Here is a 27,994-nt window from a genome sequence, read left to right as displayed (position 1 = left end):
TCTTCCCTGGTTTTTCTCTCATTTTTGTCTTTTCTGTAATATTACAGCATATCTCTTCCTGCATTGTCTTCAGTGTCTCAGAGACCAATATGAAAGATGGGGGTGGAGGAGTGCACAATCTCCAAAGGCAACATCTAGGAGACAAGCCAACCTCCCCTCACCTGTCCATGGACCCCGTTTGGGGGCTTATGTGTCTGATTACATTTGAAGGCCCTCTCCTCTGCTCCCCATTTCCTTTGGAAAAAGAAGTCTCTCTGTTCCTTCCTTCCACTGTAGTCTTCTGGCTATTAGTGTGTCTGGGAGTCCTTTACTTTGCCCCACTTCCAAGCCTCTTGGCTGCTGTGAAGGGAAGAGGCACATATCTGTGTTGCTTTACTGCTCCCGTAGCCTCAGGTTTTGAATCTTCCTCCCCAGCAAAAAGTTCCATTGCCTGCTTCTACTTCTGTTCAGAGCTTTCTCTAGCAACTGCAGAGTGAGATTGACTTAATTCGTCATTGACCACTGCATTTTGATTAGCAGCAATGAAACTGACAGGACTCTTGACAGTCTTCATTTAGCTGCAGCCTGGCAAAATCCTTAGCAACAATAGAGGCACCTGGGTTCTGGACATCACTGCACTGATTTACACTTAGGTCATATTTAGAAAGTTTTCTTCGCAACCATAAAGGCTAGAGCTTTTTAAAAAATGTTAATGAACCCTTAGAATCTGCAGAAGTTGATAGCTGGCCAAGCAAAGTTTCCTAATCACTCCAAAGCGAATGGGCTTTTTTGAGTCCTGATTATAAATCTATATAATACAGTAATCAGACTGGCTTGCTTACCATCTAGCTACCAAAAGTAGTAGAAATTGTGGGGCTTCCTTGGCTTACCTCTCCTATTTAATGACTTTTTTCTTTTAACTTTTTGTGGTATAGAAATTTCTTCACTTCATCTATTCACAGTATATTAAATTTAGTACTATTTATGGCTTTAGTAAAAAAATTTTTCTTTTCAGTAGGTCATCCTGTCCTCATTACTTAACCTCAGTACTTAAGCAGAATCATGGCCGGTCTTTCAAAGGTAATTATGGCATTAATTTTCTGTATGTTTTGCCCTCCCACAATGCTAGTCATATTAAGAATAAATTCTAGACTGAAATGTGCAGATGGACGTTTTTCAAAGTGTACAAAGACTCTTTCAGAAAAGTCAGTTAATTGAGTGCTCCTTAGTTGTACTAGTGTGTCTTTGATTTAAACTGATTTTGTTCTTTTAGTAAATCCATCACAAGAGCTATTTTTTAAAAAAAGTTTACACTTTGTACTTTGGTGTAATTACACCAATCTGTGCACTGTTATAGTGATATGGGCATATGCTGTGCCTTTATGAAACAAGGATGTCATGGTGTAAATAAATCCAGAGTAGCCTGGTTAACGCTGCCATCCCACCTCATAAATGCTCTGTGCAGGATATCCTGCTTTATGGCTACTTATGGCTATGTCCTGCAAAGCTTTGTGTATTAAATTCTGCTTGTCTGTTCTCCTTGTTTTCTATTCTCTATGACAGTGAGAGAAAAACTCTTCTTTGGTATAGCCCTGAGTCTGGTTATTTATGTTGTAAGGTATAGAAGTATCTGAAGATTTATGCCTGAGTCACGATGATTAATGTGGTAGCCAGAAGAGCCCTATGACTGCACCATGGGCCAGCACATCTCTCTGCAATGTCAAAAAATGTTGGCTTTTACCTTTCAGAGGAGAGAAACTGCATTTGGATAAATCATAGATCAATCCCACAAGGCAGAGGTGCAGGATTACAGTTTCCTATGGTCTACTCATGAGATCCATAAAATACTATGGGATCCAGATGTGAGTCTCACAGTTATGCAAAGGAGGAAATAAAGCATGTCTATCTTTTACCATCCTGGTGCTGAGAAGGGGTTCCACTCTTTGAGAAGCCAATCCTCCTTCATGGCCTTCTGTGCTCCAACAGCCAATAAGGGCAGAGGATGATTTGTAATAAAAGCATGTGATGGTCCCCCTTGCAATCTGAAGAGTACAGGGCTCTGTTAATGACATGACAAATTATAAAGATTCCCCTCGCTATGTATCTGAGACACGCCATTTCCTCTGCACCACTCCTTAACACGGGCTGTCCTTCTTTCAAAGGTCCCTTCCCTTCTCCTTTATTTTATTTTCAAGGGAAATTTCATTTGCCTTCAGATGAAGCAAATTCTAACAAGAAGCTGACTTTTGTGTTTGCCTTTACTGTACCCCACTCAGCCCGCTGCCAGCCTGGTATACCAGCCATTGGCCCCGCTCAGCTTGCTTCCGGTCTGGGGTTCCAGCTGCTGGCCCCTTGCCAGACAGGGTCCCGGCCGACGGCCCTGCTCAGCCCACTGCCTGCCTGGGGACATTGGAAAACTCAGCAAGGAAAAGCAAGGGCAAGGATCACACTAAACTGATAAGATCTGCATTTTAATTTAATTTTAAATGAAGCTTCTTAAGCATTTAAAAAACCTTATTTACTTTTCATACAACAATAGTTTAGTTATATAATATAGACTTAGAGAGAGAGACTTTCTAAGAAGGTTAAAATGTAATACTGGCATGCGAAACCTTAAATTACAGTGAATAAATGAAGACTTGGCACACTACTTCTGAGCACACTGTTAAAGATTAATATGTTTAGCTGCTGTTAGGGCTCAACAGTGTAATACAATTTTTTTCCCTTTCCCATGAGGACATAGAATTTTTTTTGCCTCACAGCCCTGTTTAAGCATAGTTATTTTTGTAGAGCAGATAGCACCTAAAAGACACTTCAAAATATAGTCATCCTTCTATGTGATTTATGGCTGTTATGAGAACTTCAGTCACTAGTGGCTCAAAGTCTGAAAAGATGTAAGCTGTACTGCTACTGGAAACTAATGGAAATTCATTTTAAGTTGTGTGTATTTGGATCTGAAAATTCTCTGTTCAAGTCCCTGCAGAGTCCAAATCTTCCTGTTGATATACTCAGTTATTGATCTGAACAGCACTGTCTTGACTCTAATATATCTTAATATGTGTCCACCCGACACAGTATGTACGCCAAGTATGCAGTGCCCTTCAATAGCCCTGTCATTTATAGAAGACTCTCTTTGATGCTGAAATGAAGTATTTTATCATCACTAAAATACATTGTAATTTGTTCTGCAATGGTAGCTCTAATAAAGTCACACTCTCATCCTCACTATATAATGTGTTAATTTTTGGTCATATAACAGTCATGTAGGTTTTGGATTCTTTGCCACATGGACAAAAAAGAAATGTTAGTTAACTAACTATAAATGTGTATTATGCCTTTCTGGTAGCCATTTTCTCCTCCCAGCAGGTTCTATCTAATCTGTCCATCTAGGTTTTGATGAATGCAGTATAACAAGGGTTTGGGATCTTGCAGTCGCCCTATCCTGTAGACTTCCTGTTCTAAAAAATTAGCCATTAGGGTAATCCAGCTTTCACATTCAAAGGTAGTGTTATTGTTATATGTAAATGGTACATCTTTCACCTTAGTTTATCTCCATCTAAGGCCAAGTATAATACTGGCACTTCATTTCTCCCTAGATAGGAAAAGCGGCCTCTGATTTCAAAACAGTGTATTCTGTACAATGGTTCCAGAAATATACTAAAACCACCATATACAACAGGCTCTCTCTGTAGGAATCCTAGTACCTGAACTAGGATTTGTACAGAGAGAGCCTGTTGTATATGGCTGAATTCAGGGCTTGACTGATCAATAATAAGGCATATTCCACCAGAGGTTTAGTGTCCTAAGCAAGAAGGAAATGTGTCTGTAGAGGATCTCTGCTGATTGCAGTTTTGGATGGGGGAAGGGTGTTAAGTGTCCTGGATCTTGAACTGGCTGGCTGCCAAGAAAATATGTTGGTTCTTAATTTTTTTTTAGCTATATAGGAATAACCTTAAGTGCTCTTCTCAAATTCCAGTATGCGGCACAACTGACTTAATAGAATCTAAGCATGAATTTAGTGATGTAGCAGACTGGGGCATATTAAATAATCCATTTTTTCAGCTCTGTGTGGGGCTTTAGGCAAATGAAATGGGAGGTTAGTTTTAATTTTCAGCCACAGACCATCAGAAAAATTAGTCCGGACTTTTAAGGACAGATCAGCTAGCTGCTTGTTCAGCAGGCAGCATTAAATTTCATTTATCCAAGCCAGGTTTTTGGTTGTCTCATGATGCTGGACAAAGGATGTTTCCTTGCTAGTCTGCTGAACAGCTGTTGAGCCTTTTCTGCGCAGTTTCTCTAGCGCAGTGGTTCCCAAACTGGTTCCGCCACTTGTGCAGGGAAAGCCCGTGCTGTGCCGTGCCGTGCCGGTTTGTTTACCTGCTGCGTCCGCAGGTTCAGCCGATCGTGGCTCCCAGTGGCCGCGGTTCACTGCTCCAGGCCAATGGGAACTGCAGGAAGCGGCGCGGGCCGAGGGACATACTGGCCACCACTTCCAGCAGCTCCCATTGGCCTGGAGCAGTGAACCTTGGCCACTGGGAGCCGCGATGGGCTGAACCTGCAGATGCGGCAGGTAAACAAACAGGACTGGCCCGCCAGGGGCTTTCCCTGCACAAGCGACCGAACAAGTTTGGGAACCATTGCTCTAGGGAATAAAGGATAGACATGTTTGCTCTAAGTATCCCAAGGGCTTGCTGTAGAATAGAATTCTGTATCTCACTCTTTTTTAAATGACTGTTCTGATGTGCCCAATACAGGTTTGGGATTGCTAGTAAGAGACGATGAAAACTGTTGATGAGGGGATGATGTATTTTGACCCACTCCCCCACAAAAATAAATAAACACTGAGAGAAATCTGGGGGTTTGGGGCATGTGACCCCACTTTCTCCTCCCCCAATGCATCACCTCTGATTTTAGTCATTCCAATTTGATGCTCCAAGGGTATCAAAATTTGTATCAGTTCTAATTGAATTTCTACATATCGTACAACAGTTCAGAAAATACTCTCTGATAGAGGCAAGCCATTAGTGTTCCCTGGGTCTTAGGAGGCAGCTGTTGTTGAGACTGAAGACTTCTTTTAGTGTGTTCTTTAGCCATGGTGCTGGGGAAGCATAAATTTGGGAAAGTACATTGCAGCAAGACAGAGCAAGCCAAAATACATTAGTGGGGTGACCTGAAGAGCTGCTTGCAAGGTGAAAGAAAGAACTGCAACTCATGAGTTCTGCATTGGGGTACTGAGATGCAGAAACCATGCTCACAGGTCGTTCTGTCTTGAACTAATGTTTATAGCTCCTTGTAATTTAACAAAGTGGTGTTTATATACCAACATCATATGCTAAAAGAAAATATCTGGAGCAAGTGATAATTCTGAACATTTCACTTCCGGATCAAGATAATGGAGCAAAATAATAGTTCATAACTTTTTTTTGTCTGTTGGTTACATAAGATCCGTAAATTCAGTGGTTGTGTTGCTGCCAACATCATTTTGGAAAGGAAAAGAATAAAAATCTCATGAGCAGTAGGGCAGACTATATAGGATTTTGTTTTAGCATTCTCCTATTTTAAATGGGAAATGTATTTTAAGTGAAAAATGTATATGTTCTATAGTTAGCACTGAAAACAGAAGCTTAATCCCCCCTTCCTGAAATAGTATCAGGCTGGCTTTTCAGGGCCTTCTGTGAAGTGAATTCTAAGAAAAGCTTTGTAAATGCATAGACATCTTAGCAATTATCCAAATTGCTATACGTGATCCCAAACATGACTATGTTCTTCCTAAAAATTAAGCTGAATTCATCACTGGTCATGGAGAAATTTGACCCAATGTGAGAGTTTATTTTCCTCTTGAAATGTAAATATATAACTCCTATGTCTAAGGATGATAGCTGATCATTTAATAATAATAATTAGTAATAGTATTGCCATCAGGAAAAACAAAGAGCCACATGAGCTGCTGTGTACCACCAGTTCAAACTTCAACAGATGGTTAACAGGGGAAAACTCTGAGTAGCCAGCTTCTCTTCTCTTCTCTTCTCTTCTCTTCTCCCCCATAAAGTTTCCTTTCCCAGGCATTGCTCCCAATACATTTCACAGTCCATCACTCCCCATACATGCTTACTCCCACTATGTGTTCTCCCTCTGTGAGACATCCAGGGTACTTCATAGGGGGTTCCCACCTTCGAAATACCTTGCAAATCTCATACCATAAACAGGTGCTCATAAACCCTCATACACTTTGAAACCCTCATACCATAAACAGGTGCTCTCCTTTTGTCTGACTCGTGCGCCATACAAGAGAAATGTGTTTCTGATTCTGTTATGCTGCTGAAAAAAGATTAGGGAGAGAATGTCTGTAAAAGACCCATTGCTTTCCATTTAAAATGCCCTGAAATAGCATAGAATAGGACAGACATATAGAAACCTTTTCCACTAAATATTTGCAAGGCATATTTTTGGAAAAGTGTGGTGTAAATAAAGAGCAAGATGAGAAAATAGACATAATTTACTTTGATTTTGATTTTTAGATGGAGTAGTTCTGAATAGGTGGATCACCATCAGGAAAAGGTGTGCTCAGTAGCTCTAGTGAGAACATAAGGTGGACTATAAGGTGGACAGAAAGCTGGCTAGATCATTGGGCTCAACGGGTAGCGATCAATGGCTCCATGTCTAGTTGGCAGCCGGTATCAAGCGGAGTACCTCAAGGGTCAGTCCTGAGGCTGGTTTTGTTCAATATCTTCATTAATGATCTGGAGGATGGCATGGATTGCACCGTCAGCAAGTTTGCAGATGGCACTAAACTGGTAGGAGTGGTAGATATGCTGGAGGGTAGGGATAGGATACAGAGGGACCTAAACAAATTAGAGGACTGGGCCAAAAGAAATCTGATGAGGTTCAACAAGGACAAGTGCAGAGTCCTGCACTTAGGACGGAAGAATCCCATGCACTGCTACAGACTAGGGACCCAGCAGCTAGGCAGCAGTTCTGCAGAAAAGGACCTGGGGTTACATTGGACGAGAAGCTGGATATGAGTCAACAGTGTGCTCTTGTTGCCAAGAAGGCTAACGGCATTTTGGGCTATATAAGTAGGAGCATTGCCAGCAGATTGAGAGATGTGATCATTCCCCTCTATTCGGCATTGATGAGGCCTCATCTGGAGTATTGAGTCCAGTTTTGGGCCCCCCATTACAAGAAAGATGTGGAAAAATTGAAAAAAGTCCAACAGAGGGCAACAAAAATTATTAGGGGACTGGAACACATGACTTATGAGGAGAGGCTGAGGGAACTGGGATTGTTTAGTCTGCAGAAGAGAAGAATGAGGGGGGATTTGATAGCTGCTTTCAACAACCTGAAAGGGGGTTCCAAAGAGGATGGATCTAGATTGTTCTCAGTGGTAGCAGATGGCAGAACAAAGAGTAATGGTCTCAAGTTGCAGTGGGGGAGGTTTAGGTTGGATATTAGGAAAAACTTCCCTAGGAGGGTGGTAAAGCACTGGAATGGGTTACCTAGGGAGGTGATGAAATCTCCTTCCTTAGAGGTTTTAAGGTCAGGCTTGACAAAGCCCTGGCTGGGATGATTTAGTTGGGGATTGGTCCTGCTTTGAGCAGGGGATTGGACTAGATGACTTCCTGAGGTCCCTTCCAACCCTAGAGATTAACAAATTTATTTAAGCATAAGCTTTTGTGAGCTACAGCTCACTTCATCGGATGCATGCAGTGGATGCACTGCATGCATCCGATGAAGTGAGCTGTAGCTCACGAAAGCTTATGCTCAAATAAATTTGTTAGTCTCAAAGGTGCCACAAGTACTCCTTTTCTTTTTGCAGATACAAACTAACACAGCTGCTACTCTGAAACCTTCCAACCCTGGTATTCTATGATTCTATGATAACAATAGCTCTTTCATTGTGAGCAGAGAGCTAATTACTAACCCAGCTAATTCTGATTCCAGTTAGTAACTTTAGTTGTTTAACAGTACTGTCCAGTGTTGTGGTTGGGCTCTTCAAGAAACTGATGATTTCACCCTGCTGTCCATAGGATAGAATTTCTACAGCTACATGTGTAATTTTGAGTTAAAGCAATGCTGTTTACCTAATTATTTTTAGGTCTTCAATTGCCCATTTATTATTTATACTTTCATGCTCTGTAGATTGAAGAATTCTATAATTTTTTTCCTTTGGTATCTCTGCTTGGGTGTTGTTCCATTTGACTTGTGGGTAATGTGATGGATATTACAAGGAAAGCTCTTTGTGTTGCACTAATATAAAGATGCTACTCATCCATGTTGAATCTCAGTGCTGCATTTAACTAATGCAATTCTACAAACATGTAGTTTGTAGAATACGTTCCAAGGCTGCTTAAGGCAGATCTCTGTTGTGGCAGATGGCTAATCTTTTTCTTTGTATTGTTATGAATAGCAATTATTCATAGATAAATATAACATTGCAGCCTGATTATACGTATAGAAAACTGCCTAATGTGAGGCTACTTCTCCTTGACTTCAGCTCTGATAATGTACATTAGAAATGTACATTATAATGTTTGTTTCACCACTAAAATACACTGTGATTTGTTCTGCAATGGTAGTTCTAATCGAGTCACATTCACTCATGCTCATGAGCTAATTTTTAAGCATACAGCAGTCATGCCTATTTGGGATTCTTTGACATTTGATTCCAATTTCTTGTGTTTCAAACTATAAATGCATATTATTGTTGCTGTTGTTACTTTTTAACAGGATTCTTGTTCTCCACCCCACCCCAGAATGAAACCTAACTTTTTGCTACCTCTCCTTTACAGAATCTGATATTGATGCTGCTACTGCAATGATGCTGTTAAATACTTCCATAGAACAAGGGATTTTAGACTGTAAGCATAAACAGTTTTACGCATTCTTTTTCCTTCACTGAAAGCTAAAAAAATTATAGCTGAAAATTTCAGAAGTGAGGTATACTCTAGCTCAGTGTTTCTCAACCTTTTTAATAGCAGTGACTGGCTTGCTGCCTTCCTATACCGTGTCAGGGAGATCTCGGGGACTGGCGCTTGTCCACGGACCAGTTGTTGAGAAACTCTGCGGATAGCTTATAAATGGTAGGGAGGCAGTAGGGTGGCCATCCTGCATATTCAGCCCCTTCTGCCATCATTCCCCAGTTTTCAGGGACCCCATTTCTGCTTTCTTAATTAGTCTGGTTGCCTTCTGCCGCTCCATAGTTGGAGACACTATACTTCTAGCCCGCGTCTCTACCACTACTATTCATATTCAGGATTTGCTGAATATCAAGATCTTCTAATATTCAGTGATCGTTAAATGTAAACTATGTAAACTAAATACTCAGTTTAGAAATCTTTGCACATCAGTCAGACAGACTGGGATGGTAGATTTTAGTTTGAGCTATTTTGCCTACTTATACATCTTTGCTTTCAATAGGTGAGAAGGCCCAACCTCTCAAGACGCCCAAGAAGAGGAGTTATGGCAGTGCATTTAATCATCACAGTTCCATAAATCTGCAAGAAAATAATTCTGCAGCCACTAATATTGATCCAAAGGAGGATCACAATTACAGTGCTAACAGCATGGCTTCACAATGTTGTGCATCTAGGTCCAGCATGTCTTCCTTGTCCTCTGTTGATGAAGTGTATGAATTTATCTCAAAGACCAGCCATGCAGGAAGTGATGGCAGTGAAGGATTTCATAGTGAAGTGGATACGGACATTGACTATGAAGACGACCCTCTTGGAGACAGTGGCTATGCATCACAACTTTGTGTAGATACCTCTGACAAAAGTAAGCCTAGCAAGAAAGCTCTCAAGGAGTTATGTCAAGAAATTGATGAGGAGCTGAAGGAGGCAGCTGGGTCTCTGCTCCACCTGGCTGGAATCAGCACATGCTTGGGTTCCCTAATAAGTACTGCAAAGACCCAAAGTCAAAAGCAGAGGAAAAAATAGTAATGCTTGTTAGTGTGAATATATACATATATTTTTTTTAAGTGTGGCAATACTCTTCTACTTTTATCCTTCACAAGGAAGATCAAAGCCATAAGAGGACTTTTTTATTTTTTGATGCTAATTATAGTTTGGCCCTTTATTTTTAAATCATTGCATAGAAAATGTTTTATTTAACCGTTTCAGATTAGGAGAGATGCATGCCATGTGAAAATCTAACTGTATACTTTTTGATGACGAATGATTGAATATTTGACCATTTACAGAGGGATGCATAGGTTCAGTTGCATGTTATGGGTGAAATTTACCTCTGTGCAGGCCTACTCCACATAGGAGTGAATTTCACCCCATGTGAGGGGACACAATTTCCCCATTTCCCTCTCCAACACACAAATAACTTTCACTGGTGTATCAAACAGTGAGAAGCTGCCACTGCACTTGTGCCACTTACCATTTCCCCCAACTATTGAATACACAATAGCTGTTAGCTAAAGGTTTTTGCTGTATTTGTTTTGTTTTTCATGTGTAAAAAATACTTGTTAAAAAACATAAAGTTCATGCTGTCTCAATCCACAAATGAAGTGGAGATTCTAGATGGCTAAATTGTAAATGACTGCTGGAAAGAACTTTGGGTCATGTTTAAGAAAAGCATAATATAATAGTTTCCTTTAATATAATTAACTCAGTTTTCGTAATCTTAATTTCTAAATACACTTTGTGCATTTTAATATCTGCTACCATAACTTTGGTCCAAGTCTACTGATAACTGTGCTTCTACTTCGTGCTGTATGTACCATTTTAGCCTCCTTTGAACTACAGTGTATATCAAATAGCATGGCATTCCTAGGGCATACACTGTGGCTCATGGTTGGCCCTTCATATTTGGGGGTGAAGCTCCTTAAAATTCATCACCTTTGCAATAATAATCTTTAGAACCCAAACATGTTGTGGACAAGAATGTTATAGTAATCGAGTGTAATGGATTTTTTAAAAAAGCTCAGTCTTGACTGCTTAAATCTTAAAATAGATGGTGGCAATTTTTTAGTATTTTGTGCAAAAGAAATGGGTACACAGACATGTTAGAATAAGTTTAACAGTACTGTAAGTATAAGAATGCCTTAAGTATGTTTCAGCATGGTATAAAACTTAACATAGGTCATTTTACCTGTGTTTGAGAGGCAGTGTGATGTGCCATGAATCTGTTTAGCTCATACATTAAGCTGCTGCTTTCAATAAGTGTTCGTCAAGATGGCTTAGAATTAGAATCAAATACTGTATACCCATATATGAAACCATGTCCAGTGTTCGGTTGTTCAGAACAATGCTGGATTCAACAAAAAGAAATGAAGCTAAACTGTTAATAATGGGATAATGTTTTTCTGGCCACTTGGATCCAAGGTTCTTAGAGTTCCGTGTTTTCTTATTTGTCAGTTTCTCCATGTATCCTGCCTGTATAATTATCCTTTCCAATTGAAGTATTCATACAGCCATGCTGCTGAAGGCCTTCTGTTCTAAGGTTCTGTTCCAGTGCTTGTTAAAGATAATGGAGATACTCCAATTGACTTAATGAGCTTTGGATCAGTCCCCAAGATATTCAAGCATCTACATAGCGTTTCTTTGGTATTTAAATCCAGTGGCTTTAAGAGGGCTCCACTTTTAGTTTTAAGCATAAAAGTAAAAAGAAAAAAAAGGAAATCTGTCTCTCTGGCACTGTGACTGTGTGCACACACCCCAGTCCACCTTTACTGAACAAAAAATGGTATACAAATGTGCTCCATTTTTCATCTCATTTACATCTCTTTTAGAGGTCTTGAGCAGTGAATTAGCTGACAGTATCTGTTATTGAACAGATAATGGGTGAAATTAATTATCTCACAATTGAAAAACAAACAAATGATTAATTATAAACATGGGATTTCTTAACACTGAGATGTACGTGTTGATGCTTGACATTTCTTTCACTAGTGTTTGCCAATATACTTTTTAATAGAGTTTGATACAAAACATGTTCAGTATAGCAATGTAAAAGTAATGATTATTGTATCAATATAAAAATAATGATTCAACTATGGAGAAGCATCATTAATATCCCCTTGAAATTCATTTAAGTGTTGTATATCTCAATTTTTTAAAATTCAGCACTATGGAATAAATGTTGTATTAAGCTCCTGATAAAGTCAATCACAGCCTTTCTGTGATAAAATCAATCACAGCCTTTCTGTTAACCCTAAATATTCAAATATTGGAAATTGTATTCATACTCATTTTCTTGCTGTTTGCCTTGGTAAGACCGTGAACCTGTTCAAATCTTATCCTTCATTTCCCAACAGAATCAATGTTTTCAAAATAAAGATTCCATACTAAATAGGGGCCTGATTGTACCACTTTTACACTGGAATCAGTTGTGCTACTCAGCATGAGTGAGGGTGTCAGAATTGGGAGATAGGTTTATAATGTATTTTAGTCTCCATATGCAAAGACAGAGCAATAAAATCATTCTGTAATTAACAAAAAGTTAAGGGTGCAATTTGCACCTTTTACATAAAACCTAAGTGAACAAACTCAGAGATATGGGGGATTGGAATCCTCCCTTCTGAGCAAGCAGTAGTAGGGCACAGGACACTTGTACAACTGCTTTGCACCCATTGCTACAGTCTGTGCTGCACTCCCCACCAAGTGCAAAGGCAGATGGATCTTTACTTTACTCACCCATTGACCACATTTCCACATGTCCCTGTATTAATCTCAGTGCTGTGTTCCAGCAGACAGAAGGGCTGTGGTGTCCTCCTGCAATCTCTTGCTTCTCAGATCTCAACATCTCCCGCTGCAGAGGATGTGAATGTCATCCTAACTTTTCAGTTGTGGATTACCTTCTTTTATATTCTCCTTGGATAGTTTCATATCCTTTCACTTACTACACTTCAGGGTCTGAGTTAGACCATGGTGTATATAGTATAAATTGAAGAGTGTTTTAACTGCTTTTTCAGTGACATTATAAAAAGAGTTCATACCAAATGGTCAGTTTAACTATATTTTAGCAGCTGTTAAAAGGGTAGGGAAAGTGTTAATGTCACTTGCAATTTTTAATTAAAATGAAGAAGTGTATGAGACCTGTTTACCAGGGAAGCTATCCTATTAAATACTGATGTGAATACTGTACAAAGCTGAATCAGTCTTTCAAATTCCAGTACTAAATTATTGCTTTTGTGAAAATCACAGCAAATGTTTTAAAATCCAACTTTTAAAAATGGAAGTTGCAAGTCATTCAACTTTTTTGTTAGGCTGAAAAGTGAAAGCTTTGGTTAAAGCAAAGCATTCATACATGTTAATAATGGTGTAGTCAAAATATTTATTGAAAGAAAAAGTAGAGTATTTTAAATGTTGCACCTGCCATTATCTTAAAGCACATTCTTCGCATCTAACTGCCAGTGCCATTATCAAGACTGTTTTATAAATGTACATTTCTTCAAACTAAGTGCATAATTTAAAGTATTATGTTGCCATCATATAGGGATATAAGACATTTTATAATTGCCAATTCATTGTAACTATTATTTATTTAAAAGTGAAATTGTAAGAATGCTTTCTGATCAAAGCAACGGGAGTTGTTTTAAAATACTTCCTTTAGTTTGTTTTCTAATGTAGCATAAGAAATGTCTTGGGTTTATTTAGAATAACTCTGCCAGTAGATGACCAAGCCGAACCTCCCCTCTACCCCCCCCCCGGTTCAGTCCTTTACCGATTTTAAAGACAATTCACAGAAGTTTAGTTTTTGTATTCTAACCTCTGTTAATTAAAATGTTTATAAAGTTTATTTTTACCAAAGAGATGCAATTCAATATAAAACATTGCAGAATAAACTTTGTTTTATAACATTTGTGACTGATCATTTTCTACACATTTTTCATGTATGTGATTGAAGGGGCTTATATACAAATAAACAGCATTAAGAATGGGAAACAGCCCAGTATTATCTATTTTTCCACAGAGATACAGGGCCTGTTTTCGTGAGGGGCTGAGTGCCCTTGACTCCCATTCAAGTCACTGCCTCACAGGATTGGCCCATTTAAAAAAAATCTTTGTAATTCAATCTAGGTCTCTGCTTAGTTATGAAAGTCACTCTCATATGGAATTAAATTGTACCACAAATGAACTCTGCCAACACATCAAAACATCCACTGTCTGTCTAACTCTTCCTTGATAACTGGACCAGTCTGAATCCACTCCTGTGGTGAAATCCTGGCCCCACTGAAGATTATGAGAATATTGCTATTTGACTTTGAGACCAGAACTTTCACCCCTAAATTCTGAAATTTAAGACTATTTTGAGGTCACTTTCCCTGTTCTACTGCTATGCCTTGCTCAAAAGGAGTACGTTTTGCTTTTGTACACAAGGTATTTGTTTAAAATATTTATTTAATTTTAAAAATATTTGTAGATGATAGCAATCAGATGATCCACACAATTATGAAATAACTGAATATCCCCAGTTGGCTACGCTAGTTACACACAGAACTGCCATTGAGTGCTTGGAAGATACATTATTGCTTAATAAAACAATTCAGTTTCTCCAAGGGTCATTGACTTATATCCCCCTCAGGGTTGTGATTTTTGTTTCGTTTGGTACTTTTCCAGTTTTATCTATTTTTTTTTTCAATATGATGATGTTCAAACTCTGGCATGCCCTACTTTTCATGGGGCCCTGTGCAAAGCAGTATGCAGTAGCTCACTCCTTTTTCTCCTTCCTGCTGCCCCAAACCACTTACTCCTTTGGGCTCTGACTCCTTACTAAAATTAAAAATGGACTCTTACTCTGCCTGACAGCAGGGGTGTGTTTTATGAATAGGGTGGGGCCCAAAGAAAGAGTTGCCCGCACCCATAACCAAGCTTCTTATATATGCATTCAACCCTGTTGATCCATGCCCTGAACTCTGAAATGTGTTGTCCCCTCTCCTCTTATTGCATATTCTGTTTTTATCCTAAGACAATGCTTCATACCACAAGATGAAATCAAAGTTGCTAATGTATTAATTTAACTTACTCCATCTTAATATTTCCCCCTTTAATCTACAAGATACTAGCTTGCTTTTTTATTAGAATTGTTTTATTTTTGAATGGTGCTAATAAATGTGAAAATTTCATTAAGCAAATCAACTAGAAGCTTGGGTTACATCATGTAAAGAAATTGGTCTTAGAAACTATAGTAGGATTGGATCTTAGCTTAAGAGTGAACTACTTCAGCACCATCATGAAAGTCTTGAATCTAAATGTTATAATTAAAAGCCTAATGAGATACTCTGAGTTATGAGGGTCTGGTCCCATCATGGATTCCATCAACATCCTAAACCTCAGGAATGCCAGAACTTAATGATGGATTTTTTTTTTCTCTTGCAGACAGTGGTTTATCTGTTTTCTATTTTCCCCCCTGCATGTAATTTATTAAATCCCACAAATGAAATTAAAGCTCTACTGTCTTAGAAATGTTTTATTCTGATATTTTAAAGGAGTGATATGCAATAAATGTGAGTCTTAATTTAATCTGATAAACCAAGAGAGATGTTCAGACTCTAAATCACAAATTACACAAAATCCCAGTGCCAATAATGCTTGTTGAGCTGTAGTGTTAAGTTATCTGTTAGCTGACAAGAGTACTCCTTATATTTTCTAATTAGCTTAGGTGAAACAACAATTATATATAAAGTATTAGTGGTGTGTGTCTAATTGTCATTCGGTGGTATTGTAGAAAAGAACCTTAACTTCATTCTTAAATTTCCCAGGGTCTTTTTCCTTGGGTTTAGTTGTAGATTATGCTCCAGTCTAAATAGTCACAACTTTTTAACCATTATACAAAGTGTGATTATGAATATTTATCATGAAAAGGGAACACTTAGATGATTTATTAGTTTCTTAACACAATGAATCTTAACCTGGAATCTAGCAGTTCGAGTAGTGTTCCTAGGGTGCTCCACTGTAGTTTTTTCTGCACCTCTAAGCAGAGATTTTGAGTAGCAGTATCTGTTCGACCCACACATGCATTCTCTATCCTTTGTGGTCTGCCTTGAGACTATCTAGCACTGTGTGGCCACCTTTGGTCTTGAATGGTGTGAGCAGTTGTCCCTTATCTGCATCATTAGTAAAAATATTAATTATTTGCACTCTTTTAGTTTAATAATTAGAATTTTTGTTTCCCCTATTGGGAATAAAAATAAAGTAAAAGGAACTTTTCATTCATGTTTCCTGCCCTTTCAGGGAGGGGGAGAATCACCCCTACAGGGGTGCTAGCTAGTCCGGACTTTCTGTTTTTTCCATTTAAAAAAAAAAAAAAGGGAAAGAAGACAAAAAAGAAGAGTGGACTTTTCTTTTGCATTGCTTGCTTTTGGAGGTTGATATGCATGCCTGGCTCCCCCAGTTTCACGAGGTGCCTCTCCTGCAAGGAAGCAATTCCGGTAGCAGACACACACTCTCACTGTGTCTGGTACCTGGGAGAGACACATATCCCACAAAAGTGCACACTCTGCCAGCAGCTGAAGACAAGGTCTTGGGGAAAAAAAGAGCTGAAGTTAAAACTCCTGAAGGAGAGTGCATTTCAGCCACCAGCTAACTCTGGTGCTGAACTTTCTCCAGGACACACATCATCCCCAGATCCTTCAATTTCCAAGGGCGTAGAATCACGAAAAAAAATCAGCAGATTCCCCCCATAAAGGCTCGAGAAAAAGGTCTCCAAACCCCCAAACAGAGTCTTTGGCCAGTCAGAGGGTTCCCCAGCACATTCAGCCACTTCGATAGCAACGCACCAGTGGCTCCGAAGCGCGGTACCCAGAAGCATCAGGGTCCCTCCACTATCAGCTCTGCGACAACGCCTAAGGACACCAGGGGCTCAGGCTCCAAGGCAGCGGTGCCACCTCCTACTGAAGAAGATAAAGACCGCACCACCTCAGAAAGACCAGCACTGGTGAAACCATCAGTACCGAGTGCAGCAAAGCTCCTCACACCAGAGTGTTCATCATATAAGCAAGTGGCGGTCCCACTCAACACCGACACTCTTCCACGGTACTGAGTGAGTTGACAGTACTGAAAGAGTTCTGGGACCTGGTGATCGAAATCCCCATTACCTTGTACAGGGCCCCATTACCAAGCAGATCCCTAAGCCCAGAATCACCCATGGCACTGGGCCATTTACTACTGGTCAGCACCACTCTTACATACTGATATGTCTGACAGTGACCAGGAGGATGTTATTTCCCTGGCTTCTCACCGTGGCCCGCCGTCACAGTAACAGGGACTCCCACAGCTCCACCCTCATGCCGACCCTCAATCTAGGTACAGGCCTACTTGGGCCCATCCTAGATCTAAGGACATTAAACAGATACGCAAAGGCACAGAAGTTCAAGATGGTCATGCTAGCTGCCAATATTCCAGCTCTAGAGCAAGGAGATTGGTTTTCGGACCTCAACCTACAAGATGCCTACTTCCACATCTCAATATGACTGTCACACAGGAGATTCCTAGGATTTACCTTTGGGCGGGACCATTATCAGTACAGTGTGCTCATATTTGGCTTCTCGTCCACACCCAGTGTATTCTCCAAGGTTCTCTCCAGCGTAGCAGCACACATGCAAACATTGGGTATTATCTACCCAAACCTAGATGACTGCCTCCACAAGGCCCCCACATTACAGGATACCATATGCGCCACCCAGTGATCATGCGCACGTTTGCGCAACTGGGCCTACAACCCAGAAATCAATGCTCACTATGGAACTGGAGTTCATTGGAGCACATATTTACCACCCTCACGAGTCTCGAGACAGTCCAGAACAGTGCACACACATTGGCCAGGGCCTGCCTACAGCTGCTCAGCAAATGGCAGCATCCACCCGTCACTCTGCACACCCAGTTGTTCATATGAGGTGTCTACGGATGCGGCTCAGATCTGTCTATTCCCTTAACAAGTACAGGCTAAGCAAACCGCTACCAATATCTTCCACTGTAAAGCACTCTCTGAACTGGTGGAAAGACCCCTCCAATATATGAGCTGGTGTTCCATTCATGCTGACTCTAATGATAGATGCCTCCCTAATAGGCTCGGTAGCCCATCGACAAAACGTCAAGGTTCAGGGCAAGCGGTCTCCCACAGAAGCAGTCTTCCATATCAATCTGTTGCTGTTAAGAGCTGTGCACACTTTCTCCTATTCATCAAGAACACAAAGGTCATGATGGACAAAATAACCTTTATGTTTTACATCAGTCACCAAGGGGCACCAGATCTGCCTCCCTATGCACAGAAGCACTAAAACTTTGGAATTGCTGCATCCAACAAAACATACTCATCTCAGCTGTCTACCCTACCTGGGATACAGAATGTGATAGAAACTTTTCTCATGATCACAAATGGGAACTGAACTCAGAGGTGCTTTGTGATATATTCTCCCTTTGGGGAACCCCGACTATAGATGTCTTTGCTACGTACCAGAACAAGAAATGTCCTTGCTGTTGCTCCAGAGCAAGCCTGGGGAAACAGTCCCACAGGATAGGGACCTTTTATACACCTTTCCTGTTTCCTCTACTATCTAAAGTCATGTCGAAAATACAAGGAGACAAAGTGAGAGTTATTCTGATTGCCCCCTCCTGGTCAAGACAAGTTTGGTTCCCTTACCTGGCACAGATGGCACTATGTCTATGGTTCCTCTTCAGCCCCATTCCTCACCTTCTCTCTTCACCCTAACATGCAGGTCCTCCACCTCCAGGTTTGGCTCCTTCTTGGTTCCAAGACTTAAAGGAAGAATGCTTTGACAAGATGAAAGATGTGTTACTACACAGCCCAAAATTGACCACTCGGCATATTTACCTGCAGAAATGGAAATGATTCCAAATTTGGTGTGATTCTAAGCACATAAACTCAACATTGTCCTCTCTCCCTCTCATTTTAGCCTTAAAAAGTCAAAACTCTCTCTGAGCTCTCTTAAGAAGCAGCCTTGCATTTTGCAGCTGTAATAGCCTTTCACTGTCCTATAGATGGATACTTGGTGTTTGCCCACCTACTGATGCATGGATGCCTTATGGGCATTGAAAATCTCTTCCTGCATGTGAGAAGACCCACTCTAACGTGAGATGTTAATCTAGTTCTCAGAGCCTTGACTAGACTAGACTGCCCTTTGCGCCCAGGGTGACTTGCTCTCTCTTCCACCTGTCCACGAAGACAGCATTTTTGATTGCCATCTCTTCAGCTAGATGCGTAGGAGAAATAGCGGCCCTGATGGCACACCCGCCACTCATGGTCTTTTAAAAAGACAAAGTAACACTGAGGCCGCATCCCAAGTTTCTCCCTACAGTAGCCTCCATCTTCCATATGAATCAACAAATCACCTTCCTGTTTTTTTTTCCCAAAACCACATCATGACAACAGGGAAGCAATTCTGCATATGCTAGACATTAGTAGTGCGCTAGCAGCCCTGTCCAAGTAAACTTTAGGAAGCCTCCTAAACTCTTCCTTTCATTTGCGGAAAGATCCAAATGTTCCGCAACATCGGCTCAAAGATTATCCGAATGGGTCTCTGGTTGCATTAATCACTGTTACCAGGGGCGCAACCTGTTTCTTCCATCTGAAGTCTGTACACACTCCATGAGGTCAATCTCTACCTCAGTCACATTCCTTAAAGATGTCCCTATCTCCAAAACTTGCAGAACAGTGAGTTGGGCCTCTGACCATACTTTTGCGGAACACTACGCGAACACCGGAGACTTGGCCTCTTATGCTATCATAAATATAAAGGGAAGGGTAACAACCTTCCTGTATAGTACTATAAAATCCCTCTTGGCCAGAGGCACAATATCCTTTTACCTGTAAAGGGTTAAGAAGCTCAGGTAACCTGGCTGGCACCTGACCAAAAGGACCAATAAGGGGACAAGATACTTTCAAATCTAGGGCGGGGGAGAAGGCTTTTGTCTGTCTGTTCTGTGTGCTTGCTGGAGAGAGATCAAGAAAGCAAGCAATCCAACTCCATTAGAATTAGTAAGTACTAGTAAGGAAATGTGTTGGTTTACTTTCGTTTTTTTGTTTTTACTTTTATTTTGTTTTTTCTGTGCTGAGGGGAAGGTATAGTCCTGGTTTTCTTTTTGTAACTTTTAAGATTTTTGCCCAGAGGGAAATCCTCTGTGTTTTAAATCTGATTGCCCTGTGAGATTAGCTTCCCTTCTAAAAGGTGCTTCTTTTACCTTTTTTCTTTCTAATAAAGTTCTGTTTCTTTTAAGAGCCTGACTGATTTCTCTATTGTCCTAAAACCCGGGGGTTTGGGTCTGTGATCACTTTGTTACCAATTGGTTAGGATATTAGTCTCAAGCCTCCCCAGGAAAGGGGGTGTAAGGGCTTGGGGGATATTTTGGGGGAACAGGAACTCCAAGTGGTCCTTTCCCTGATTCTTTGTTAAATCACTTGGTGGTGGCAGCGTACCCTCCAATGGCAAAGAGTTTGTGCCTTGGGGAAGTTTTACCCTAAGCTGGTAGAAATAAGCTTAGTAGGTCTTTCATGTGGGTCCCCACATCTGTACCCTAAAGTTCAGAGTGGGGAGGGAACCCTGACAGATGCCATCTTCGACTCCACAGTACTCTCGGTAATAATAGACTGTACTCCAAAGCTCCCGCCCCCATGGGGGATACTGCTGTGGAGTCACCAACAGCGAAGCACCCATAGCGACACTACTTGAAGAAGAAGAGGAAGTTACTCACCTTGTGCGGTAACAATGGTTGTTGAACATGTGTGTCCCTAGGGGTGCTCCATGACCTGCCCTTCTATCCTCTACTTTGGAGTTCTCAATATGGGACTCTGCGGTAGAGAAGAAACTGAGAGTGGTGTGCTCACACAGCACTAGATAGCCTCGCGGCAGACCATGAGGGAGGGAGAGCGCATGTGTGGGACGAACGGACCCTGCTACGAAAAATCTCCAATTAGAGGCACGGGCGCAGACACACCTACAGTGGAGCACCCATAGGGACACACATCTCAAAGAACCATCGTTACTGCACAAGGTAACTTCCTCAAACTGTTTTAGAGCTCAATCCTGCAAACACTTAAATATGCTTAATTTTAAGGGACATGAGTAATCTGAGTTCACTCATTCAATGGGACTGCTTCCACACTTAGAATTAAGCATGTGCATAAATATTTGCATGATCTGACACTTATACTCTAGTACTGTGATAAAAGATCAAATAAGCAACATACTAGGTTAAATCAAATACATAAAACTTATGTATCCATTCATAAAAAGCTGATACCAAGTAAACATGTTTTGGAAAAACACTAAGGGCCAGATTTTTAAAGATATTTAGGACCTAGCTGCTTTTTAAAATCCAACTAGGTTCTTATCTGTATCTTTGGGTGTCTAAATACCTTTAAAATCTCCCCCAAAGTGCTTTGCATAATTTTTAAAGGCATTAAAATAAATTAAAGCTTCAATTTGTGTTTCTTATTAGTAAAAGGTGTCAATGGGCTCCTAATAGTTTTCCATCTTCAAATCCGCACCAACAGAGTTATTTCCAACAGCAATAGGTTTCAACTATCTGAATTCTATATCTCCGTCTATGGATCTTCTGACTGTTAGTCAGAAAGGTGCAGGCTCCAACACATTGGAAATCCACCTCAAAGAGTAAGAAATATACCTTTTATTGGCTATGTTATAGGTAAATTGAAAAGATTATAAATATCCCTTGAGTTATTAAGGATGGCTGTGGAAAAGTTGCAAAATGACCCACTCTTTCAAATGTTTTGCCCCAGCCTCCTCTCTTAGTGTTAGCCCTTTCCAAAAGCAGGCAATGCTTGGGTGATGCTTTAAATTAATTTTTTTAAATTTCCTTATACCTACAAATATAACAATCTTGGCATTGATTTCTGTTACATAAAGTGCTGCCTTAAAAAAAAAATCATGATTCCATTCTGCAGCATGATGTCACCTCAACCCAATCATAACCTGTTTTCTCTGAACATAATGTTAACTCCCCAGAGAAGTATCCAGTGAGTGACAGCAACATCCCATGCAGCAGTTGCTGGGCAACAAGATTCAGCTTTCAGCAAGATCTCATTCTAAAGCATTTAACCCTAGAAGTGTCAGGGCAAATTATTTCTGATGTGGTTATTATTCTCTGCTGATTGGTTCTTTTAGAGGGTGTCCTAAGAATTCCATCTGTAGAGACAAACTCAAATTCTGATAGAATTGCTCTTCAATTAATAATTGCAAGCATATCATTGGGAAGTATTCTAAAAAACCTACCAAATCGATTTTGGTATGGAATTTCAACTTCCTTAATAATAAATTTATACACACAAATAGGAGACAAAATCTTACTATGCAATCTTCCTGTCTTCTTTATTGTCATTGGACCAATGGTTAGAAGCACAATTTCTAAGGAATCACATTTTTAAAAACAATAACTGGGTATGAATAATGGTAGTTGGTAATAAAATTCATATTTAATTATTACTAATAATGTTACTGTGTCTTCTCAATCCTAAATTAATTTTAGTATAAATAAGCTAAAGATTAAATAGTCTCTTATCTAAAATCATTCAAGTGAAAATTTGAAATACAGTTTTCTATTCTGGGTAATTGTAATTATCAATAGGCTGTAATTAATACACACTGCATTTGCTCAATTGCTCAAAAAAAAAAAAAGATGGAATTGTCCACTAACTCTCAATGAGCATTCCTTTATTTCACCCAAGTTTGTTAATCTTAATGACTTTTCACATTAATACAAAACTGCCCGTTGGAGGTGGCCTTGAAGGCTGCAGTCTCATTTAACAGAGAAAAATACCTCCCAAATATGACTAATCTTATTTTCTCTAGGCCTATTATTCCATACCTAAATATAGGTGCACTCTTTTGGTTCTTAACTGCATATGTTATATCATTCATAAGCTTAAATGATGTAGCTTTTGGAGTTCAGTGCCAAAACTATGGTCATGAGCTTTAACATCAGATACATATTGCTGTGGACTCATAAAAAAAATGCAGAAGTTGTTTCTTAAAAAATACACAAAGGAATTACTGGAGGTTGAATTGATTGCTTAAAAAGTATTTAAAAGTATGTTCTCAGCTTTGAGATTCGCTGTTGTGAATACTCAAACCCAACACTGCATTGCTTTTGATGCCATGTTTCACATGATACTAAGCCTTTATCGACAAAAGCATACTTACCTATTTAACCCCCTGGATTGCAGTGCTACCCTTGCTCCCTTTAATCTCCCCGCTGGCTTCCCCTCTTCTATTGCATCAAGTTCATATTTCTTGTTACCGGTTACAAAGTTCTACATGACACTGTCTCTCCTTACTTATCTGGTCTTTTCTGATTCCATATTGTTCCTGCCCCGTGTTTCTTTAATGAAACATCCTTCTCATGCAAACATCTCTACGTTTGTACACACTAGGCTCTATGGAACACTCTATTTAAGCTCCTCCAAAAGGCCCCCTACCCTTTCCATATTCAAGTCCTTACTTGAAGACCATGGGAGTGTCTATGGAAAACTTACTAACAATGACAAACTAGAGTAATCTGGGAACAGTTTACATGTCCTATTTAACATACATATATAAATTTTGTTAATGCAATATATATATTGTATATCCTTTGCCCTTTCCCTCTCACTGTTTGCTTATTTGTCTCTTTGGATGGTGAGTAACTTGGAGCAAATAAGATGTCTACTTTCCTGGTTAGAAAACCCTACCATGTTGTGAATGCTATCAAAAAGACATAACTAAATAACCCAGGTGAGTAAAGATTACTCACACAGGAGTTTGTAGAATGGGGTCCATAGCTGGTGCCAGTTAAAAGAATGTTCTATTAACAAACCATATTGGTTTTCAATGAATCATAGAATATCAGGGTTGGAAGGGACCTCAGATCATCTAGTTCAACCTGCTGTTCAAAGCAGGACCAATCCCCATTTTTTGCCCCAGATCTCTAAATGGCCCCCTCAAGGATTGAACTCACAACGCTGGGTTTAGCAGGCCAATGCAACCACTGAGCTATCTCTCCTCCCACAATGAGATTTTCCCTCTTTATCAAAGAACATTCAAAATTGGAAACATCAATTTTTATAACATTTCTCCTTTTTGTTTTTACCTCACCCTATGAAACTGGGTGACTTGTCTCACTGAAAATAATAAAAATCATGTAGGATTGTTGTACCTCTTTTCCTATCGCCAACGAAGCTTATCAGCTGGAGATTTTGAGTGCAACTGGCATCACTAGTACGTGTTTCCCAAAGTGTGGGTGTACCCTTCAAGGGGAAGGGCATGAAAGACTAGCAGGGGGTGCAGAATATGTATAAATGGAGATTGGTAGGCCTTTAACAAAACATGATGGGGCTACAAAGCAGGGGGAGACTAGAGGCACATGACGGGTTTCAATTTCCTGAGAGGAGGTCGGGGGCAGTGGAGGCAGCTTAGCTTTCACAAGTTTGGGAAACACTGACTTCTGCAACCGTTACAATTTTTGTTGGTTTCTCAAGATCTCAGTTGCCCCTTCTACACCACAACCCATGCATTCTTGTGGAATAATGAAACTGTTCAATGGAGATGAGTCCTAAGTGCTGGACAAAAAATACTTTCACATGAGCTGTGAAATCAGATACTAATCACCATGGGCAGTTTCATGATCAGAATTGAATGCAAAAGTCATTTGTTCATCTTGTCTTTCCCTGGTAATTTCTTTACACATAGACACAACTCACCTAGTCAAATACATACCAACACCCTGTATAAATGAATCAAGCTATTTCTCCTACAGGCTGGGAAGAAAGGAAGGAGCAAAGTATTTACAAAGTGTGAATGTATGTGTGCATCATACTTATATTTTTAAAAGCACTTGGCTTGATTTTATAAAAACAGAATGATCAGGTTGGGAAAGACGTAAAAGGCATTACTCAACAAAATATTTGTTTTAGATTCATCATGAGAAAATGCACATATCCTGCTGTTCAAACTTGTTGCTAAGATAACAGAAACAAAACATGAGTTTAGGGTGTTTGCTGCATCTGTGGATGTGGCTTGTACATTTTCTTATCATAGTCTAATCACCAAAGATGGTATGTTTCCAATAATTTCTGGAATGATTATTAACTTGCATTACCTACTTTGTCTCAAATCTGGGGATCTGAGTGTAGTAAAATGAGCTCACCCACGATCTTTGTAAATAGCTGCTGTTGTTACTGTGGAATGGGTTGAACCAATCACTTATTAAAGTGCTTGTAAATTTTCTCCTCCTGTTCTGAAAATCAAGTTGCCAAACTTGGGTAAAAGGCTCCCCCTAGTGTGTTAATGCTAAAAGCTGATTGTACAATTTATAGGACAAAATGCATTTTTAAATCAGAGTTTTTTTCATTTTTATGCCTTGCTGTAGATTTTGACTAAGGTTTTACATAATAAATTAATTTTACTGAGGCAAAAATACCAGTGAGACTTAATGGAATACACAGTGTGACATTGCACTCCATATGCTTTATGAAAATATGCTTGGAATGAATATAATGTAACTGGAATATGCTTTATGCAAAACCTCTCTTGTAAGGTATCATTACAAAACTTACAATCTACTGAGTGTGTTCATCCTATTTGTATGTATGTATCATTCTTGTATCTAAAACTAGAAATATGAACAGGTTTCAAAGTAGCAGCCGTGTTAGTCTGTATTCGCAAAAAGAAAAGGAGTACTTATGGCATCTTAGAGACTAACAGATTTATTAGAGCATAAGCTTTCGTGAGCTACAGCTCACTTCATCGGATGAAACGCATCCGATGAAGTGAGCTGTAGGTCACGAAAGCTTATGCTCTAATAAATTTGTTAGTCTCTAAGGTGCCACAAGTACTCCTTTTCTTTTTTAGAAATATGAAGTTAACTCTGAGGTCCTATTGTAATTATGCAAAGTGTGGGCCATTAATGGTGGTTTAGAATCTTTATGGCATCCATTGACTAGGACAATTGGCTGTAGATGGTTTATTTACCTGCAAACCTTCTTGTGGATGTGGGGGCCAGCCTGTGGGTAATGAAGAATGAGGTCTTACAGTGACATGTGACCATGTCACCTGATATTGGAATCTATCTTAAACCTGGTGCTTTTCCATTTAGAAGGAAGGGAGGGAACCCAGAGAGAGTCAAGGATTCCCGCCTTGTGCCAAAGCTATAAAAAGGAGTGGAACATAACAAAGGGGGCGGTAGTCATGAGAAATCTCCTAGTTACCACCTGGGCTGGAATTAACAAGAACTGTACCAGGGGAAAGGATTGGGCCCAGACTAAAAAGGAGTCTAGTCTGTGAAAGTAGCTTATTGGAATGTGTCCGAGGATGAGATTTACCTCTATTCAGTTTCTTAATATATTAGACTTAGACTTGCATGTTTTTGCTTTACTTTACTTGGTGACTTACTTTGTTCTGTTATTACTTGAAACCACTTAAATCCTACTTTTTATACTTAAAAGTGATTTTATTGTTTATTAATTAACCCAGAGTAAGTGATTAATTCCTGCGGGAGCAAACAGCTGTGCATAGCTCTCTATTTATGTTATAGAGGGTGGACAATTTATGAGTTTACCCAGTATAAGCTTTATACAGAGTAAAATGGATTTATTTGGGATTTGGATCCCACTGGGAGCTGGGTGTCTGGGGCTGGAGACAGGAGTACCTGCTGAGTGGTTTTCAGTTAAAGCCTGTGGCTTTGGGGCTGTGGTTCAGACCCTGGGGCTGTGTTGCAGCAGGCTAGCGGGTCTGGCTCAACAAGGCAGGGTTCTGGAGTCCCAAGCTGAAAGGGAAAACAGGCTCAGAGGTAGTTTCAGCACATCAGGGGGTCCCAAGGGGGTCTCTGTGACCGAACGCGTCACACACAGCTCTTTGTAATTAAACATTCATATTTGGTGTTGAAAATACACATCTAATTTGTTCAAATATTTTCCAAATGATGGTGCGATGTGTTCCCTATAAATATATATTTATTTCACACATGGTGACGGCATCCATGGGTTACATTCCCTTATTTCTGCACCAATATCATAACCAAATTTATGTGATGGTGGTGATGGTCTCATATGCACCCTCCCCACTGATTCTTCTCACCTAAGACTTATTTTCACATTGAATCCCTGAGGATTGTTTAACCAAATGCTTGATTTTTCGAAGAACCTGCCTGTCAAAAAGGTTTTTTTTCTCTCTCCCGACATGCAGATGAGGTAAGGCAGAGTTGGTTCTCTGCAGGCCAGGAGCAGGGGCTCCTTGGTCCAGGGCGGGGGCCTCGACTACAGCCGGTGCCCGCCCCTCACCGGTTTTATCAATGGGAGCTGGTCGGCTAGATACCGGTGAGAATCCAGCCCCCCCACACCCCCAGCCTCTAACACTAAACCCTCTCAAGTCACCCACTGCACGCTCGCGGGCTAGCTTCAGCTCAGCGTTGGGAGGGGGTGCGCGGCGTTAGAACCCTCGGGCCCCGCCACTCTGTTGTCTATTGGCTCTGGTCGGGCTCCGTAGCACCGTTACGCGTTACCTAGGGGCGCTTGCGAGGCTGTTGCCATAGTAACAATGGCGCGCTCGCGCCTTCCTGTGTCACGTGACCCGCACTCCGGTTCCTCCGTCTGTTGTAGCCAAGGCGCGGAGGGAGAGAGTAGCTCGTGATCCTCCCTCGCTCCGCCATCTTGGACTTTACGTCAAGATGATGGCTCGAGGAGCGAAGTCGGCCTCAGCACGTAGTCTACTGTGAGATTGCGTGATGACGTCAGCGCGTTCTCATGTCTAAACGCGGAAGTGTGGCGGTAGGGACGGGGCGTGGTTGGGCTGCGGCGACCCTGGACAGCGGTAGCTACTAAGGAGCTGTGGGGCGATGGCGGCGGTGGGTGCGGAGCTGCAGGGGAAGTACCAGAAACTGGCTCAGGAGTATTCGAAGGTACTGGGCGTGAGACCGTGATGCCGATGCTCTTCCTCTGTCGCGATACTCTCCAGATATCAGCACTGATACTGGGATGGTAGTGCGAGAAACTGCTAGCAATTACTCGTATGTAAGGCATTGTAAAAATAAACTGCTATCTGATGTAATTTGCTACCAGT

The 27,994-nt window shown here is 40.5% G+C and overlaps 2 protein-coding genes and 2 long non-coding RNA genes across 17 annotated transcripts in view; 3 read left to right on the top strand and 1 right to left on the bottom strand.

The window, feature by feature from the left end:
- FOXN2 (forkhead box N2) overlaps positions 1 to 13,786 on the top strand; it is a 245,338-nt gene extending 231,552 nt beyond the window's left edge. For 5 of the 10 annotated variants that reach the window (XM_043512308.1, XM_038396595.2, XM_038396593.2 and 2 more), the window contains 3 exons: positions 995 to 1,059; positions 8,769 to 8,837; positions 9,397 to 13,786. In XM_043512308.1, coding sequence (XP_043368243.1) covers positions 995 to 1,059; positions 8,769 to 8,837; positions 9,397 to 9,914 — 652 coding nt within the window. In that variant the 3' untranslated portion in view covers positions 9,915 to 13,786. Of the gene's footprint in view, positions 1 to 994; positions 1,060 to 8,768; positions 8,838 to 9,396 lie in introns of those variants that run through there. The other 5 variants (XM_038396597.2, XM_043512311.1, XM_043512312.1 and 2 more) reach the window with 3 other exon arrangements.
- The window catches only part of LOC122459667, a 1,177,620-nt gene that overhangs the window by 403,072 nt on the left and 746,554 nt on the right, over positions 1 to 27,994 (top strand). The gene's annotated exons all lie outside the window — the stretch shown is intronic.
- On the bottom strand, positions 10 to 27,571 carry LOC122459668. The gene is made up of 3 exons (XR_006280492.1): positions 27,438 to 27,571; positions 18,568 to 18,759; positions 10 to 339 (listed from the first exon to the last, which is right to left on the bottom strand). It is a non-coding gene; the product is annotated as an uncharacterized LOC122459668 (long non-coding RNA).
- The window catches only part of PPP1R21 (protein phosphatase 1 regulatory subunit 21), a 68,385-nt gene continuing 67,915 nt past the window's right edge, over positions 27,525 to 27,994 (top strand). The window contains exon 1 of one of the 5 annotated variants that reach the window (XM_038396010.2): positions 27,525 to 27,833. In XM_038396010.2, the coding sequence (XP_038251938.1) occupies positions 27,771 to 27,833 (63 nt within the window). In that variant the 5' untranslated portion in view covers positions 27,525 to 27,770. Of the gene's footprint in view, positions 27,946 to 27,994 lie in introns of all 5 variants that reach the window. The other 4 variants (XR_006280488.1, XM_043512303.1, XM_038396007.2 and 1 more) reach the window with 4 other exon arrangements.

This window comes from Dermochelys coriacea, chromosome 3 (assembly GCF_009764565.3).
Source record: "Dermochelys coriacea isolate rDerCor1 chromosome 3, rDerCor1.pri.v4, whole genome shotgun sequence".
Taxonomy (NCBI): domain Eukaryota; kingdom Metazoa; phylum Chordata; order Testudines; family Dermochelyidae; genus Dermochelys; species Dermochelys coriacea.
Note: the sequence above shows the minus strand (reverse complement) of the source record. Positions and strands in the feature narration are given on the sequence as shown.